The sequence below is a fragment of the Achroia grisella genome, unplaced genomic scaffold (assembly GCF_030625045.1).
Source record: "Achroia grisella isolate CSIRO2021 unplaced genomic scaffold, CSIRO_AGI_Agris_v1 utg900, whole genome shotgun sequence".
NCBI lineage: Eukaryota > Metazoa > Arthropoda > Insecta > Lepidoptera > Pyralidae > Achroia > Achroia grisella.
Window position 1 is genome coordinate 4,983,937 of NW_026713059.1, and position 20,654 is coordinate 5,004,590.

General features: G+C 31.7%; 1 protein-coding gene across 2 annotated transcripts; it reads left to right on the forward strand.

The window, feature by feature from the left end:
* Window positions 1–3,072: 3,072 nt before the first annotated feature.
* On the forward strand, window positions 3,073–10,717 carry LOC131853273 (zeta-sarcoglycan-like). Of its 2 annotated transcripts, none has more exons than XM_059204119.1 (6): window positions 3,073–3,435; window positions 6,311–6,604; window positions 7,205–7,394; window positions 7,961–8,153; window positions 8,635–8,758; window positions 9,232–10,717. In XM_059204119.1, the coding sequence occupies exons 2-6, from the start codon at window positions 6,359–6,361 to the stop codon at window positions 9,412–9,414; spliced, it is 936 nt and encodes a 311-aa protein (XP_059060102.1). In that variant the 5' UTR covers window positions 3,073–3,435; window positions 6,311–6,358; the 3' UTR covers window positions 9,415–10,717. The 2 variants fall into 2 exon arrangements, with proteins under 2 accessions (XP_059060102.1, XP_059060103.1); XM_059204120.1 differs by lacking the exon at window positions 3,073–3,435 and adding an exon at window positions 3,482–4,058.
* The last annotated feature ends 9,937 nt before the right edge of the window (window positions 10,718–20,654 follow it).

Here is a 20,654-nt window from a genome sequence, read left to right on the forward strand (position 1 = left end):
ATATTGTGCTCAATAAAATTTAATTTGCTATATTTATTAAACTCCAATAAAGTAACTTTATATTTGCTATATCAAATTACTTAGATATATTTTTAAACATTCAAATATCAAGTATAATTTATAGTCGTATCGAGTATTTAATTTCTAGGTTATAAGTATAAAACTAAACTAAATATTACTACTAAATACTAAATAATAGTAGAATTAAGTTATATTTAAAAAAAATTATAGATAATTTTTTACCTTTCATTAATTTAATAAAATAAGTGATCTAACAATATAACATACAGAAACTGTCACAGATTTCCTATTACTACTATATATAGTTGTCAGTTGATCTGCTTATTATCTACAGACATTATTAACACATTAGTAGCAATCAAATATTTTTAATATCTATCAAGAGTAGCTAATTAATTATATTCAATATCCTAAGTTCCTTATGGATTAAAACATGCAGATATGGATATTTTTTGCTCTTCTTAGTTGTTCTATTGAGTACATTAAAAAATTATTTATTATGTTTTATTAGATCTTAAAGAAACATTAAAACCATATTACTTATGTACATGTACACAGTAATGTTGTTTCAATGTTTCTTTTAGAGTGGTAATCGTAGTAAAAAAAGTTAGTAATCGATTTTTGTTGAATTACCCTCCAGAAAGATTCAATAAATCAATATGAAGTATTTAAAATAGCTGCATCATAAGGCAAGCAGTTCAAAAGTGGTGCATAGCAGAACGCGAGTCGCGGCCGCCGGCGCCGGCAGGTGGCTTAAATTACCGCATTTGTTACACGTTTACACGAAACTGTATCAATATTTCATGCGGATTTACACGAGCTATCGCGAGGGCTTGCATTTATTCGTTATCCTAAAATATCTACGGTTGTTGCAGGTATATTTAAACACCATTAAATTATAACGTGTTTGACGCGCTAAAATATATTTGACGTGCGACTATGCCGATAGTAACATGACTATATTAATAGCAATATAGTTTATAGTTAGTATCAGTATTTATAGATAGACAATATTTTCATTTGAACTGCAACATCGAATCCTTGCAATGACGACTCACTCAAATGTAAACGCGAACTATTTCCATAAGGAAAGCATTGTGAAAGTTTTTCAATTTTCAAGTGACGCAGGTATGATGAAGAACTTTGGCTTCGGACGCATTGCTTTGCCATAGTGCTATGCGGTTTTATTCCAATCCAACAAAATCTTCACTACTTTATTCTTTAGAAAACAGGGGATTTATTTGTTGTTTAAGTATAGATAAGTATGTACCCTCTTTAAGTTTTCAAACTTTTAGCAATATTAGTTAGAAATGAATTGTAAATTTTAATTAAGTTATTTACAAAAGTATTTCATAAAAAGCTCTAAAAATACATTTTTATAAATTGATAGGTGAAGTGGAGTGCTTGGGAAGGGCAAAGATAGGTACATTATGCAGCATCACGCCGGGATTAAGAGGATTGTTTCCTAAAACATGATAGAGTGGGAACAATGTCTGAATTAAACGGGACATATCGCATACCCGCTTGCATTATAATCACGTATTTTACTTTATATATATTAGTTTATTACTGATGCAACATATTTTGATATATCAGTCAGTGTACAAAATTCTGATAATCATCAGTTGATCTATTTATCTAATTACAATAAATATTATATTATATAGGTGACATGTTTAATATAAACTAGAATAATTAATTAACAAACATACAATAACAAAATTTTATTTAAAGAAGAGTTTTGTAAAGTCTAAATGTAGAAATAATGCTTTTTTTAGTGTATTCCTACTACGCACTGATAGTTTGTTTCTTAATATTGGAGTTTGCAAGAAACAATGGACCTTTGTCTCTGCTTGAATGGATATCCTTTGGCCATATAACTGAGCCACTTATAATACTTCCCTAGTGATGTCCTTATTCTCTTTTACTTATCTAAAAAGTGCCGGCGTGTTATCCCTCGGGGGTCACATTTCAGCTCAATAAAACTTCCATGAAAACATTCGGTAACATCCAATATGATTTCATCGCTATCTCCATAAGGCCCAGAAGAGGAATAACATGAAATATTCTACTATAATATACATTTGTTATTGCTCTGTTTAGGTAACTACTTAATTTTATAACATGGCAAAATTTATGTCCAATTAGATGTTTTTATTTCTTTCACTAATAACGATAAAAAGCATAGAATCTCTTTATGCTATATTCGTCAATAACTACTGCTATGAAAATTTTATTAACTAATAAATGATTAACCAATTTATTTTCTATCCTCTTATTATTGCAAAATGAACTCTATGATCATATTATCACTAACTTTATCAATATATTTAATATAATGCATTCATGGTTAAGTTATTAAAATAAAGTAATTTATCTAACTAATAAAATAATTTTATTATGATCCAGTACAACTTAGATACAAAACTGACAACAATTCGAGCTCGGAAATAAGCAGATTATTCATTCATGAAGACGCCACGAGAGCGGTATTCTATAGGTATAGGTACCGTTATATAAACACGTCTATTTCTGCTGTCGTTATCACACTACGTATTTGTATGTACTAAGGATTTGTAACCGAATAAAGATAGCCTATTAATCAACAACAAATACATTTATTGATATTACTACAACATTACTGAAAACCTAAAAAATCATAACTGTTACACTTACACATAAAATGAGAATGTGTATGCTTACACAGCTAGACAGATTTATAGAAATGTGGTATCTACGCAGAAAATACTAGAATATTAACGATATTACATTACCTAAAAGTTTAAAAATACGCTTCACAATGACATTTTTATATGATATATCAGAATGGTGAGATATAAAAGCTTATAGTCATATTAGGGTTGTCACTAGCCAACCGACAGTACAGCGGTTGTATTTAAGTACGTCATGTGTGTTAACAAGGTCGCATCAACGTTAAATATTAACAAGTTTGTATGGAGGTGTCAGTTAATGACACGTTAACGTTAACTAGAATTTGTAATAGAGGGGAGCACAGCTGTATCCAGAGCATTCCCGAGTTATGTCCCGCGCGAGACAGGCGCCTGATTAAAAATGCAGCACTTCAAAACGAGGTGAATTCGGCACTGGCGTCGCTGGCGCACGGTAATGCCAGTGTTGTTGTGACGCTGGAGCTGCGAACTTGCCTCCCTATAAATGTATTTTGAGTGACATTTAGTGGCCCCGTTGAAACACGTGAGAAATTGAATGAAGTGTGAAATAACTATATTATTCTGTGAACTGAATGCACTGCGTCTACCGAAGCGGTGACAGAATAGATATCCTAAAATAACACTTAAATTCAAACTAAAGCGTTCGGATCTAATGTGCAGAAATTAAATTATCACGTCTATCTTACTTAGATATTCTAAAACGGAAACGTTTTTAGTGGACTAGGTATGTATGCGATGGATACCTAAATGTTTTTATTTACATTGTACATAATTTGGGACATTTACTGAGAATAGAGCAAATCTTTATTTTTAAACCGGCGGCGGCGGCATCAGATCGATCGCAGTAGGTACTTGCTGACATTCATAAAACAGAAACACGGCCAGCGAGAGACGCTGCAAACGTCAGTATTTTATTTACGTGAAGAGCACAGCGATACCCGTTCCGCTTCTATTTTCGCACTATATCGTTTATTATGAGGGCCGATTCCACGCCGCGGCATGAGCACACTGAGGGAGTCGCGCAGGCCACTCCACCGCCTGATATTATATTCTGGAGCACGCCGCCTCACCTCGCACTAGATATTTCGAGTGTTGCTTCTACCACCTATGAATTTATCTAGTCTCAGTCACAGAACACGACCGGTGCAGCCGCCCGCATCGCTAAATATACTTATAAGCGTTAAACGTGTACTTTTAAACCCCATAACCATTGTAACACGTATTTGATATCGCACGACGCACGTGATCCGCGATCCTACCAAGCTAAATTATTGTAGGATCGGATACATATACTTGGATATGCTGTGTTTCTCTTGTATACATATCTATGCATTGTGACTTCATAAGGTAATTATTAATTCGGATATACAATTAGAAACTTATTGCAAATATCAAGATACACTTTTATGCATTTCACAAATATTATTAATACAAATTAATATTTATAAACGTCATGAAACAATTTACCGACATCGTCTTTTTCACGCACTTCAAGAATCTCTAGGCAAAAAGAGCAGGGTTTGGACTCAAAAGTCTACGTACTACAAGCAGTGATTTCATTAATGTATCCAGTTCTTCTCAACTGAAGCTTACTGGAGTCTTTCTCAATAGTAGCTTAATGAACTTGAACAGTAGAGACAGTCATAAAAGATACCAAGCATCAGTTGGAAAAACATATCCAATATGAATTAATCATTTTTACTTACATTAAACAGATAAAGACCTAAACGATAGCGTTCATAATTTGCTTAACCACACTACCTATTTTAATCATAGGCCTTGTATGTGTACTTTTCCAAGTTTGAGAAATACATAAGCTATACCAATATAAATCTAATATAAAGTCTCTTTTGTTAGGAAATCTTTGTATCATGGCGAGCTATTGTATTGGTGTAAAAAGCTACGGAGACAAAGAGGCCTAATAGCCCTTATATTCATAGAACAGCTACTAGTCCATTAACTTCCAATTCATCAGTTTGAAATAACGTTACATTTCATCGTTAGTATATTAAAATTCGCATGATTTTTATGTCTATAAATATGTTTTATGATATAAATGTAATGTAGGTTTCTCAGTGGAAATCATTAGTTTCCCTTATTTTTCTTTTGCTTTATATTTAAATTATATTAGGTACTTATATAACAATATTTTAGAAACATTGTCTATATAGACATAGATGCATGTTAGCAATTTCAGATGCAAGCAAGTAATTTCAGTTGATAAGATGTAATGACAAATTATATTTTTGTCGTAGAGATTGGTACCTACTACCTTTACTTACTTCATGGACTTGACGAATTAGGTTTTAATCTTATTATTTACTGTCACATTGTATTCCATAAAAATATTTTTTTAAACATTAGTATAGAATAAATATGTTTCGCTACAGTACTGTCACAATTTTGTTAATTATTTTCATGAATGTATTTTCGAAAAGCCTGCGTTATATTCATTAGTGAGGCTCTGTCTCTCTCGACGACGACAACGACGTTGTTGTTACCATTCATTAGCGTACTACACTGCGCTTTATCTATCAGTTTTGTCTTCTAGCAATCTTATTTAGCATTCAATAATTATATTTTGCTACAAAAAAATACCCACATTTTGTAATTATTATTAAACCATTTCTCCTTTACAACAAATATAATAAAACTGTATACAACTCTATATAGTACATATCTATAATAACAGTATATAGAATTAAATAATAAAATGTTTACTTCTCATTTTGTTTGTTGCTATAAATTATGTATAGTTTCTCTAAATGGAAAAAATAAAACTCATCCATTTCCATCTAAAGTCAAAGTGATGTTGTATCAAGTAGCATGTTGCTGGAATATTTCATCTACCAGTGCGGCTTCAGCTAACGATTTAACATAATCCTTTTTGTTATTCATTAATGATATTATGTTTTCAAATGTTAATAGGCTATCTATGTGTATCAGTAACCTTATATACAACTTTTTTTATTTGTTATTTTGTATTTTATACGCTTCCATATTCAACTGTAAAATCATTTTAATATTTTCTTGAATACAGTTGCAGTAAAGTCATAGGCATACAACAATTAACAATTAACTTACAATAGGTGGCGGGTGTGTAGTAGCGCGTGACATATATATTTATCTGTTCCTTCTGTAACAGCAATATACCGATATAAAATATCTTACGAGTACAACTTGACATCACTATTTTTATTTATTCAGAATCATAAAAATGTTTTATAGTTACATTACCTATACCTATTTTAAATTACATTTACTTTTATTATGCACTATATTATTGTAAACCCCACATTTAATTTCATAGATTATATTTAAATATTGATATATGTGGATCTTATATACTATACACTTATATTTTAGTAAATGAGTAGATAATGGGCCCTTGAATAAGCTTTTAATATAACAGCCACATAAGTAATATTACTCCTCAAACATTTGAATGATAACAAACAAAAAACGATACTCAGAAAATAAATTATATTTAATAACCATTTTTTTATAAATAAAACTTAGTCGAATTTTTTATCATTTTGTCTACCCTAGATATAAATTTCTATTTGTCAAATTCTAATAATATATTTATACAATTTCAGTGGCACATCGAGTGCTCATTTTTTATATATAATCTAGAAGTAAAGAAGATGAGTATAGAAGACAAATCTGGGAGTACAGGAGTTGTACGTGGATGGGGGTGCACGCCTACTGACGAGTCGCCTCCCGCAGCTATCACCAGCAATGACCGTTCAATAACAAAATGTTGGCCGAATGCTTTTATAAAAGGTTGGAGGAGAACTGCCTTATATGCCATTATCGTGGTACTTATGATATTAGTATTCCTAAATATAGCACTGACATTGTGGATTATAGGAACTCTGAGACTGAGTATGGTAAGTACATTATATACACTACACGTTTTATTTTCTGAAAATTTAATATAGTTTCATGTAATATCATTTACTGAAGTAGACTATGTACAATGTCTAATTACGTGGGTACGTCTAAGTTACCCATTTCAGCTGCCAAATAACTTGCTTAGTAAGTTGTGTTTACGTTTGCAGGGTAATTATATGGCAATGAAATTACAGGGTACAGAGGCGTGGTATCTTAGTCCTCTAAGACTACAACGCATGAACAGACACACACAGGCATACCACAGGCATCACACATATATTGGCGATGGTTACCAATTATCAGTAGGCTTGCTTGCCTTGCTTGCTTGATTGTCATTTCATTAATATAACCAAACCGAAAACGAATTCATTCACAGGTTGACTGGAAGAAATCCCTCATTTGGGATAAGTCCACCATATAACATATTTTATAAGATCGTTGTGTCCTGTTATTTTAAATGTATTTATTTGTTTTATATAATAAAATGTTACAAATGAAGTTCACCTAATGTACCTACTAACTTTTATCTGACCAACTACTGAATTAATATACGATTAAAGTGACCATCAATTACCAGAATGTTATTTATGTTACAGAAAGGAATCGGTCCAATGAAAATAGTGAAAGATGGAATACATTTGGAAGGACAGGCGTGGATACTTGATAACCTAGTCGCGTCGTCAATAACATCGCAAATGGCTCAGCCCATAACAATACGGTCTCATCGGAACTTTACCGTACTTGTACATGAACCGGAGTTACTGGAACAAGCCACATTTGTTATAAGTTAGTTATACTTAATTCATCACTACATAATAATACATAAAAGTAACATTTATTTATTTATATATTGTATTGTAGGGAATGCAATATTCTCAGGAATGGCAAATGAAATGGGGCACTACAGCTAGTGCTATATAATATATGAACTATTATATCGTTATCGTTTTCCGTTAGCTGAGTCGACAGGTTGTTTTCCATTCCAATTAAAAATATATATAATTTACGCCCTTGTAGGGCTTAGGATCCTAAATAAATAATGAAAAACAAAACCCAACTTTAATAAAAATTTTAAGCGTAACGAAACAGTGACTGACCCGGTATTCTAGGGTTTAATATACCGCCTTACTTGTGATGACTGCTGGTTCGATACATACATTTGTTCCCACAATACATACATTTATGAGTATGGTCGTTTATGTTGATTTTCTATATGTGTTATGAGTATATATATGAAAAATATTTTAGGTATATCTATTAATTGTTTAGTCTAAGCTATGCTTTGCTTGGAACTACAGTATACTGTGTGTATTGTCTTGGGATAAAACAGATACCACCTGTTTACATTGTAGAGCGTGACGGCGTAGAAATCAGTGGTCGCACGTTCGAGGTTCGTGATGCACAAGGCAACAGCGTATTTCGAGCATCCAAGGACGAGGTCCGTGTACAAGCCAACACTATGACTGTGAATGGTGTGGGCGGACTCACTGTGCGGAATGCGGTGCAGGCACCCCATGTTAGAGCACCTCCCGGCTCTGATTTAGTGTAAGACCCCAGTGTAAGATACTAGTGTAAGATATATTTTAATCCGTCATGAATACTATAAATCGATTATAATCTATTTCATATATTTTATATTATTTCGAATACTAAATTCTAAATAGATATTGTTTACATTTAAATTTCTCGTTCTCTTCAATATAAATAGTTCTAACTATTTTTCATTCGTTTACTTTTTTTCACGTTACATTTATTTCCACTAGTTCTTAGTAGGTACTACTGTACTAATCACACAGCTTCCAACCGCCAAATAGAAAGTGTGGAAAGAGGTTCTCACACTTTTTCCTCTCGAAAGTGATGGATTTCACTTTGCGGAGGGTATTAAAAGGAGTAGTCTTACACGATATTGATGCTATAAGAGATATTCCGTATGAATAATATATGAACAATAATAACATTAATTAATTCACTTATTTCTTATAATTATCTATTTGTGTGAGTGTTAATACGTTTTATTTTACTTTAGATTGGAATCACTAACGCGCCGTCTAGATCTACAAGCGCCCCAGTCTATATTGTTCGAGAGTAGAGCGGGCAACATAGATATTATATCACATAGCGACATCAAACTTAACTCTGTGGTCGGTGCGGTAAGTTTTATTATAAGTATACTTATTCGTATCCAAACTTAGCACCTTTGATATATTTAGGTTCCTTTGTCATCTATCTAGGCATGTGTTATCTAATGGTTTAACACACCGCCTTACTTTCTGATGGTCACGGGTTTGATTTCCCGTACGGTGCAAACACTTGTATTCATTAGTATGAAAATTTGTATAGGAAATTATAAAAAGTACTATTTTCTCCTTCCTTACCTCGAAATCTTCTGAAATTAATTCTAAATACATTAATTTATATTAATTTATATCTATATAATATATAGCGATAGATTTTTTAATATACTGCAGAAACTGTTTATTTTTGTGTCTATATCTGTCTGTATATATTTAACGAATCGAATATAAAGAATACAACATATTATTTATTAATATATAATATATTTTTTAAAACACATCGACCTCGTATGATGATGAATATGAAATTGTGTTTACATAAATTTCAGATTAGAATTAATGCATCGAATATAATCATTGGTAATCTCAAAGAAGCTACAATAGTGAATGAAAGCCCAAAGAACACTTGGACTAAGAAAGTGTATCAGTTATGCGCGTGCGCAACTGGCAAGCTGTTTCTGGCTGCATCCGACGCATTATGTGAAACTCAAGACGAGAAAGTATGTCGATGATAAGAAGTACCTTTATACTTATTAATATACACAATTCTATTGCAATGTAATCATAGTTACAAAAAGCAATGCAAAGCAAAAATATTAGTTGCGTAAATATTTTGTGTTTTTTACACGAATTGCATTATTAGATAATTGTCTATATTTGTGCCACACTAGGTATTTAAACATTTACATATTATCGTTAGACTATTCGGGGTGCCATATTGTCTCGTGTGCCTACATTAATAAATGTGTCAATTTTTATAAGTAACTATATAAAAAAATGTATGATATTAATATTTATAAACATATTAATAGTTCGTTCCCAAAACGAATAGTATAGTGAATGGTTTAACATTAATAATAAAGAATTGAATAAGATTGACGGTAAAGCTATGAAGAAAAATAAACCGCTGTACCTAAATGGTATTTTCATTTCTGTAAAATTAGAAAGGTAGCTATTATATATAGAACAGTTACAACTTTACATTTGCAGTAGTAATTATAAGATCTTACAAGAAACTATTAGAAAAAAATATCACATATTAGTTCGCGAGCCAGAACCTAATCACATCAATCATTTGCTCTCGGCCGAAAACTTCTAAAATAGTTAAGGTAATTGTGTTATGAAACCTAGTGAAAGTCAGCTTCGGTTCCGAGGGTGGAAGAAGGAGATATATAATAGACCTAGAAGAAGACAAAAATGAAAACTGTGTTAGAATAAACAGATGTTAAAGCAGTATAGAAAGATTTAGGTATATTTGTTTAACTAATCAAGTGTAGAGGATCTACAAAAGAAAAGAAGGGGACTAAATTCACTTATGAAGAATCGTCTATGAACCAGACAAAGAAAGCAAAAATGTTCCAAAAGAAAATTGAAGGCAGGAAAGATCTCACCAAAAGAAAAAGCTAATGATGTGTATAATTATTATCATAATTAATTTGATAACTGAATGTGTATGTTAATAAAACTAAAATAAATAGCTGGCTGTCTCGCGGGCTATTCATTGTGTGCAATGTTGGCACTTCTTGTGTCGATTCTTTAGGATGTTGTTGTCGTCATCGGAGGGTTTAAAATTTTACCTTTGATGCTGGTCTGGACGCTCCTATTGCGATAGCCGATTAAATAGACTGTCTATAATTCGTTCCTTTCTCTTGTAATCTTTATTTTTCATTTACTTATATGTATATCAGAAGGACTGCTTTTATACATTAGGTATATTTTTATATGTAATTTAATTTATATATAGTAGTGTTAGTTAGTTAACTTTAACATTTTTATTGAGTCAGTGATAGAACAATTTTTCTAAGAAAACACGTAAAATTAGACACAATTAAACAATAGTATTTATATTAAAAATTATTTAATAATGAGCTGCATTTTTATTTACAGTAAAAACTTCTTAAACGAACAATTCGACTTGCATTACTTTGATTTACGTCACATAATATCGGGGTCCTCGCATGCCGTCGTGATCTTATGTACTCGTACTTGTACTTCACTTCTTGACATTTTGTGTGCTCGTAGATGCAGTTTAAAGTTCCAATTCCCATATCAGTTACAAATCCACGAATATTAAACGTATTGTAGACTTTATATGTAAAGTTATAAGTTAAGTGTTTTACCAGTCAAACAATCGATATTTTTGTTGATTTTATTACAAGTAGAAATCTGTATGGCAGAATATGCAATGATTCAATTATTTTTATCCAGTACTTTTGTAATGTGTATGTAAATATATGGTCACGTATACCCATTATTCAAACTTTGAATTAACTATTACGTTTTGAAATGTTGGAAATAAATTGTAAAAATACGCTATCTAAAACCTTCCAAACCCTAAAAAAACATATAGGTATTATCTGTGATGTAAAGAAACAATTTATTATACATCTATGTTATTTGTTTGCAAATACTCTTTATTTTTCGGTGTATTACGTATTCCTGAAGCGTTAATGTTAATATATTACATAATTGTATTTACTACTATTTTACTAATACAATAGTATCGCATTAGGTACGCTAGTTTTTCTAAACTTTCTTGTTCGTAATCAATCTTACCGATTGTGGCGGTAGGAGTAAGGGAGTTAGACCACCTCACACTGTCCAGTAAATGTCACCCTAATTGAAACCGCAACGACTGCATTTTATTTTCCGACTTCGTTTTTCGCTAGACTGAACCAACTCTAAACTTTTTACCATATAAGACGGTGGCGGTTTTGTTATTTATGTTGTTAGTACATTTATTAAAATGCACTCTCTTGTTTAGCAAGTCGTATAAAGACAACAGTAATTAGTAACATAATCTTACACCCTTTAAAATATATTCATATATATTCATTCATATAAATTGTACTTCTATTACAGATATCATTATCTGTAATAGAAGTACAATTGTCTTTTAAATAGAATAACGAATGCATATATTGTGAAACGATTTACCGAGGTACGAGGAACAGTCAATAGAGTCTGCCACAGCTATTAGCTGCAATGCAACTTTTGTAACATGATGACAATGAGATCTATCTCCTCCAAAATAGCACACACATGAGGGATTAGTACCCGCCATATTCATCACGTCATCGTGCCCGACAACGGGCATCACACGATGACGTGATAAGCGGATAATAACTATGTGAGTCCCATCGAGTTTATGATAGTTTTTGTTTCTTGACAAAAAGTGTGAACTGATAAACGTTAATCAGAACTGATAATGGAAGCCGAAGGTCAACACATAGTCCACTATAAAATCTTACTATCTTAGAGTAATTTAATATATTCATTGTAGTTCTTTAAGTCATGTTATTTTTCAGTTTTTCCTTATACAAAGGTATTTACACAATATGAAATATTTTGTTTGAGTAAACTGTCAATAGGCTTGTTTGAAGCGAAGCGACGGGTGGGTGCAAAGGAACGCACTCTTTGTAAATAAATTTTATTTGTTTGTGTATCCGTCGCGTCGCATAAAAGGAGCTGTGAACTGTTACGCATATATTCCCCTTTTAGTTACGATTCAATAAAAAAAGCAATAATATAAACAATATTTTTCCAATAATCGCACCAAAAATATTGTGTAGGGATTAGCACACAAAAATAACTATATTTTGTTTAATTTTTTATTAATTACAATAATAGACAATAAATAAAAATTAGTCTACATGAGTTATGATAGTGAAATATAATGTCTCTACATGAACAAACATGTACATAAATCAGAATATATTCGTACATCTTTACGAAGCACAAAGATGAAAGCGCACGAGTCACCCCTTATGTTTCATGCGTCCACAGGATAGGCATCTACTTCTATGCCACAATAGTGGTATAATAAAATTTTCAAAATAATACTCTAGAGTAACTGTTTATTTTTAGTTTCGGGAGAGTTTAAGTAAATATGATAGTAGGCTAAATCACTGGGTCTCTTGAAAAATAAATCGCTTATCTGAAACTGGTGGATACGAGTGTCAGGTGGCATCGGGTTGCGGCTCGCCACAAAACTGTCCAGCATCCCAGAGTTCAACGACTTGTCCACATTATGTAGATGAGCGCGCAGGTGCTCGTTATGTGGCCCCTGCACCACACCGTATAAAAACTTCGCCGAACAAAACGACCCTCACTCACTATTTCTAGGTGATACTCCTTTTGTTGTTTACCGTGAATTAAGTGACTCTTACATTGTTTCCCTATCTGTATATGGTATAGCGGATCCCACAAATGTTTATGGGCTAATAGAAAAATCGCATCGTATAAATCCCGAATATAATTTTTTACATTCTTTTTTTATAAGAAAACGATACCTAGTTTAAAATTATATTCGGCTACAACTATTTTCGATAAAATTTCTGGTCTGAATGTTGAACCATATTCTATAGAAAGTGAATTCAATATATATATATATATATTTATAATTTATATATGAATGGTACAAATGCATGAGCGTTCATGTATTGATTACGTACTGGAAACTGAAGCAATACCCTTTATACGTACCTGAGAACTAATTACATTAAATAAGGTATTAATTATACTATATTCAAATTGGTACTACATACTTACACTTTACTAAAATTCATTTTGCACATCATTTTATGTATTTATAGTTATGAGAAAATTACGATTAGGTACATTATTCGCTCCTAATGACAAACAAATATAAATTATAATGATGTATGTAATTTCAAAAATGCCAACAACAAACGTAGGCAACGGTAAATATCACTGCTGTAGTTATGATACATTGGAACATTTCGGCGTTCCCAGATGACAAATACGGTTGTTAAAACCACCTGCCTGCGATACCTATCTGCAACTAGTGTTTACATATTCTATGATATCAGTGCGAACAAATATAAATCGCTTGTAACAATAAAAGTATAATATATTTGAGGTAGTTGAAGGCATTTTTTAAACTATTGTAGAAAGAACAACAACAAACAAATCCAACGTGATAGGAAATGACGTGAACCGCGTCTTTCAACTTCATTAAATTTGTTTACTCTCTTTTAAAAGTTAATACCAGCGTGAGGTTGAAATGATTATGAGGATCATACCAATCTCACCTATTACGACAAAAAATATATATATAGATACCTACCTACTGATCTTAGTACTAATTTGAAATGTAAAACACATGTGCTATATAGAGCATTTTAAATTTAAGATAAGACTTCTACATACTACTAGGATTCCGTGTAGGTACACATTTAAATCTATAAAATTCCGTTTGCCAAAAATTTTAAAAATCTAATAAGGACGAGCAAAATGTAATTTTAATTTTATTTCCACAAGTTTTTCCTCACCTGGTGGTGCTTAATCATAATCACGGCCGGGCGTGATAATCTCACAGCTCGACGCTCCAGGTACAATGAAGAGAAAACGACATACGGATTATTTTTTCTCATTATCTCTTTTATGAAGCTTTTTCACACGTTGCTTGAATATTTGCACAAACACCGCCTGCTGATCTACAGGTAAAGGTTATCAATACAGTTACAAACCCAATAATATTATAATCGCGAAAGTTTGTAAAGTATGTTTGTTACTCTTTCACGCAAAAACTACTGAATGGATTTTGATGAAATTTACAATAATATAGCTTATGCATCAGAACACGAAGGTTATATATTTTTTTTATTTATATATTGAAATATAATGTGGGTGAAACCGAGGGCACAATTAGTACTAAATATGTCTACTACTATGCAATATTATGGTATCTTATCTGTGCTACGGCTGAAAACGTAGATGGGGCATTCAGTACATGAAGCACCTAAAGTTAAAACAAGTAGGTAAAATTTGAAATACATATTATTACTAAGAGATAGTATATATTATATGTACTATAGTCATAATATTGTGTAAGAAACTAAAGTTTCTAACTTATTTCAATAAACAGCGTCCGTATTTCCATAAGAAATGACGCGTGATCTAAACCTACTTCTTGTGGACATACATTACAAGTTGAAATTTTACGTAAAGAATAATCTTTAGGGTACGTAGAGTAATTTGTAAGTAAAGAAAAATATTAAAATCTTTATTTATCGAGAACACAAAACTCTGTAGACAGTTTCGAGCAACCTAGAGTCGCAGTTGTTTCGTCTTTTATTCCACCTGAAAATACATGGCATTTTTTAGTAAATAGACTAAATTTATGCGACATCAATAAATTGGTGTAAGAAAAATCATTTGTAAAATGTCAATCAAATTGTATTTTCCTGCTTGGACGTCTAAAAATGTCTATCAGTCATACTTAGTAAAGTTATTCGAGAAAATTTGTTTACACGAATTTCGCACAGGGACATAGCTAATGGCCGTGATCGCAGAAATAAGTATCTACCTTCTTATTTTTATTTAATTTGTATATACTTTGGGTGAACTCATTTCCACATTCGTTATTCATTTCTTTGTTGTAATTGTCGTACACATTTATTATAAATAGGTACGACAATTACAACAAAGAAATTATGTAGATTCGTTATATGGTGATTAAATTGTGCAGATTTTATATGGAACCTATACATATTGTATATTACAATAAATAATTTCTTCAAACGTCTTCAAATTATTATGTCCTAGTGGAAAGTAAACCCATTTAAAAAAAGTATGTAATATTGACTTATTGAACAATATTGACAAAGACATATCTACTAGTGTTGCGTAAGTAGTTGTTCATTCAAAAGGTCGAATTAAGAATTTTGCGCATTTTAAAGCTACTTGAATAAGTTCGTGTATATATATTGTATTACTTATTATTAAGTTTAATTAATAATGTTAACATTAACTGAAAAAAAGGAAAACCTACTTATATGCTACGGAAAAATCCTATAATGTTATTCTCATTCCATCTTAATAAAATCGTATTACAAAGTTTGCTTTACAACGTTCTCAATGTATGTCTACGTATAAATACAAAAGCAATCAGACAATATTTAGCCGACAAGTGTAGTAATCCCAATATTCTAAAAACGGTAAGTTGGTTTTTATTGCGGAATGAATGTTTCGCCTATAACATGTGAACATGCATAGATACGTAATAACATTTACAATTCAAACGTCGAACTATTTGCGCATTTTTGCCAAAATGGAAAACTCTGGGGCATCTATAAATTTTAAATGAATATTGTTACAAAGAAGTTGTACGGCAACATTTTTCGCTTGATATACATTTTACAAATAGACATGTATATATGTATGTACCTTGTTCATAGTGTACGTTTGAAGACACGTGGTTAACCAGAGTAATCTTTGCATGTAATGAGAATAAATGTGTGTTTCAGCTAAAATGAAACTATGTATAAGTTAGAAGCGGAGACTCGTAAATGTTTCAAATTAATCAAGGCATGGCAACAATCGGCTCATTTGCATTTATACGAGACGTTCACTACTACCGCGCTAGGTCAAACCAAAGCCATTTATCTAATAGTGGGTCTTCTGTTAATACAAATGACTGCTTACGTAATAAAATATTAAGTACTCGCATCGTAATAATTTACAGAATATACTCTCAATACGAACCATATATATATATACTCGTAAATATTGCCTTTTTATTACGAAAAATAGTCATCGGTAAAGCTCATTAATTTATTTTTAGTTAGATTAAATCAATATCTTACTTTTTTAGTTAATAATATCATAAAGGACTATTAGAGTAGGCAAACTGTGTGCTAAATCTATCTGTATATAATATCTCCTATTTTTTTTATTTATATTAGCTACAAGAGGCGTATGCGTGGTTTATATATTTTATTGTATTGAAATTAATAAAATTTCTAAACCAATAATAGCTTAAATTACTCCTTATAACATTAGTTATCTGCGAGTGAAAGTCATAACATAATCGGTCTAGGCGTTTTTTGAGATTAGCAAGAGCAAACAAACGAACAGACACGCAGTGTTTAAAATTATTTGTTGATGTTAGTAGGTATCGTATATGCATTTAGTGAAAAGCTGTTAATTTGAAATTACAATCAGAAACTTTACAATACAATACATACATATTTTAGTAAAGGCTTTGAAACATAAGATAGACCAAGCTCAATTACCAATCACTCGAAATCCCGATATGCAGTTCGATGTTATCTCTGTAGAGATTAACTACAAAATCAGTTGAATAGCCAATTGAATTATGTAAAACATTAAATGTACTAGTCTAATAGCGTAACGTATTAATCCCATACCGAAGGGGATATGGTGCACATCTATAGAACAAAGTGACCGCGTGTCTTCTTCTGATAGAGTTTAATAAACTACCGGCTTGCTGTTAATTAACACATCGATAAGTGAAGACGGCAAAATATACCGTTTAAATGGACGAATGACACAAAAATTGTACTTATGTGAACTTTATAATGTTAGATATCCCTATATAGAAACACGTCCAGTATAACATATGTTGTAGTACAATCAATTTAAGTACATAATGTATGACAAAGTCTGATCAGTTTTTTGTCTTTGAAATCCAATTCGTCACGGTCTTGTTACGCAGGACACTTATTGAAACTGCTCTTAAGTGTTGTCCTTTTATGTAGGTACTCCATAAATGTTTGATAGGGCCATCTCGGGAAATCTCTGTCTCCATTCGTAGAGGGTCTGCAGTCAAATAAAACGAGAATCCCAAATATTATTCTGCGACATTTTCCCTGTTCCTTCGATGTGAACTTTTATTTTTATGCTCTTACGAATTCTTATCTGAAGAGAAACACACTTTCTGAGAGCTTCTGACATACTGGCTTAAATCCTTTACCCGAGGAAGTAAGCCCGCCGCAGATAACACTTTCTAGATATATTTGTATTTATTTATTACGTATTTATACTACTAAACTAATACTTTACCAAATATTTAAATAGATTAAAAAATAATTAATAATATTTAAGTAATATATGATAAAGGGAGTCAAATAACGTGTAAACAGACTAAGCAGTAGATCATAGAACTAACGGGTGGCACAAATTTAATTTACATAGCCATATCACCTCACCCCCCTTTAGATAAACCAGAATGCTACAATGTTTAGTTAAACAAATAATTTAAGTACTTTTATATGTAAGTAATATTTGACATGTTCACTTAACGATTTTCTTGTCTGATGAAATAATGTTGTTCCATTTACAATTGGCTTATAGTTTTGTCCGGCACTCAACGCGAATGTGCTCGTCACATATTTCAGTAGCGTCACCTACCTCATATTAGTATGCCATGCCACAATAACCGAAGTCAAATCACAAAAGATTTCCGGAGCGCGACTTGTACAAGGGATGAAAGCCAACATTGTGTAATCAGAAGGGTCGCAATCTCACCTCATCCCCCTCGTCACTGTGTCGAACACAGCTTCATCAACAAGGGGTCTTTCTACTCATTGTTACATTTCGTTACTCAAAGCCTTTCGGTTCCCATAACACAACGATGTGAATAAAGATTTCAATGATTCATAATAATGACAACTATATTATATAAATATTTTTTCTATCAATTCGTTAATGCAACGTGGTTTGATTTAATCGAAATGCCTCCAACACATCATTAGGATATGTCATGAATAACGAGCTCAAATCGTGACGACTCAGCGACGCGACGAAAGTTCGACAAAAATATACATAATAATAATACACACCATCACGCCAGATCCTATCAAATCCTTACGATGAATACTGAATAAATATTCATGTTGTTACACTTTGAATGTATTTGTTCGATCGAATATTTGTGCAAATGCCTGATGGCTGAAGGCGCGAGTTGCGACTCGCGACACAATATTACCGGAGACGTTTATGCCACACCGCGCAATCCTCAAGGAGCGCCGCAATAGTTTCGCGTTTGAATTTCTTGAACAAACGTTATTACTGCTCCAATGGTGAAATGTTCCGCTGAAACAATTCACAATAGGGGAACTTCTATACCAAAGGGAAAGAAGATTGGCGCATTTCTACTCGAGAATTCAAACGCATCTAGCTGGTTGGAAAAGTCAAATCCATTATTACATTTACAACAATAAATTTGTATACTTTATATGATAATCTACTATAAATTTAATTCACAAAACTCTTTGACTTAGAGCTGTCAACTCTTAACAGTGCCAATTACAAAACCTAACTTTAAATGTACAGATACTCGTAAAGGCACCTCTTTTATAATCAGCTCTATTACAAATAACAAAGAAATGGTACATTTTGAATAGATATTAATTGTGAACCTTATAGAGCCGCTGGCAATAATTAAGAACTGACAAAATATCTCTTTGTGCTTATGCCAGCTGACACTGTTAGATGCAATTATATTAAACGCTTTTCAAAGTATTATCAAAATAAATAAAAATAGTTTTTAACATTGAAACGTGAAGTCATACTATTACGTGAATTAAAAAATATATTATACTATACAAAATGTTAGTAAGTACAATCCTTTACACAACTACTCTACTTTTTATTACCCCAAATATTTTTAATATTTTATTATGTTTTCAATAAAAGAGTAGATAAAACGATCAATAACTAATTTTTGTTCCATACAAAAAACTATAATATCTAAATGAGACTAAAGCCTCATGATTAAAGTAATATCTAATTGAGAACCTCTCGCTTTTGAATTCGAATGAAAATTACAGTTTAAAATAATTCAACTATAATGATTTGTAACCTGTCTACACCCTTTAGGCAGCTCACCTTAACCACGGCGCTAGTCATTAGACTGTACATGCCTAATAATATGTACATTTATGCATGTATAATGCATTATGAAATATGCAGCATTTACTATACTCAAATGTTATATATAAAAGAACACAAAGTTGTATTTTTCCGAGACACCGTTTGATAATAAGTTGCAACTGTTACGTATAATAGAACATGCAGGTATAACGCCATAATATCAAATAGATTAAGATGTATTATGTTTATAAGACATCATAGTAATTGGATTTATAGTATGATAATTCTGACTGTAGTGCAATTTTGTTTTTGTATTATTTTTGTTGGGTATTGAAATATATTGTTTAAGTTTATATAAAATATACTTATTTTACGTTTAAATGTAACATGTAAAATTATAATCATATATAGTTATGTATGTAATGGTAGCAGGGATACATAATAATTACTATCGGTCCTGAACAGTCTGACGTATGCTGCGAATTATGAACTCCCATATTACGCGGCCTAGGTCATTTCTGAAGCATCGGAATGTATTCCTGTTATCTTTTGTGTGAAATCCGTCACTTTGTTAAATTTTTTTACTGATATTGTGAAACCTATTATTAGCTATACTATTGTTTTGTACTTTCTGTTTTTATGTATTGTGTATGCTGTTGGTTTCAAATAAATAAAATAAAATAATCATATTTTACATAAGTATGATTATAAGCATAATTTACATACCTTAATGTCCGATATAGTTAATAGGGCTGTCCATGTCAATTTACAAAGACGATGATAATAATAATAATAGCTCTAGAGAATTGTCTCTAGGCCAAGACAAGAAGAGCTTATGTTATGGGTAATAGACAACTGACAGAAATACCAGACCAATACAAAAAATCATGATTATAAATATAAATGTTTGTGAGAGGAATCGAATCCGAGATCATCGTAATAAGGCGGTGTGCTAAACCGAGGCCGTGAAATTCAATATAATTTAATTATAAAAATCTGGCCACGCAACATATTTTAGCATAGAAAATTGCAACCAATATGTTCAAATAGAGACGAGGTAGATATGATCCGAAATCACGTAGCTAATGTGAAAGGGGCTCATTACATTGTG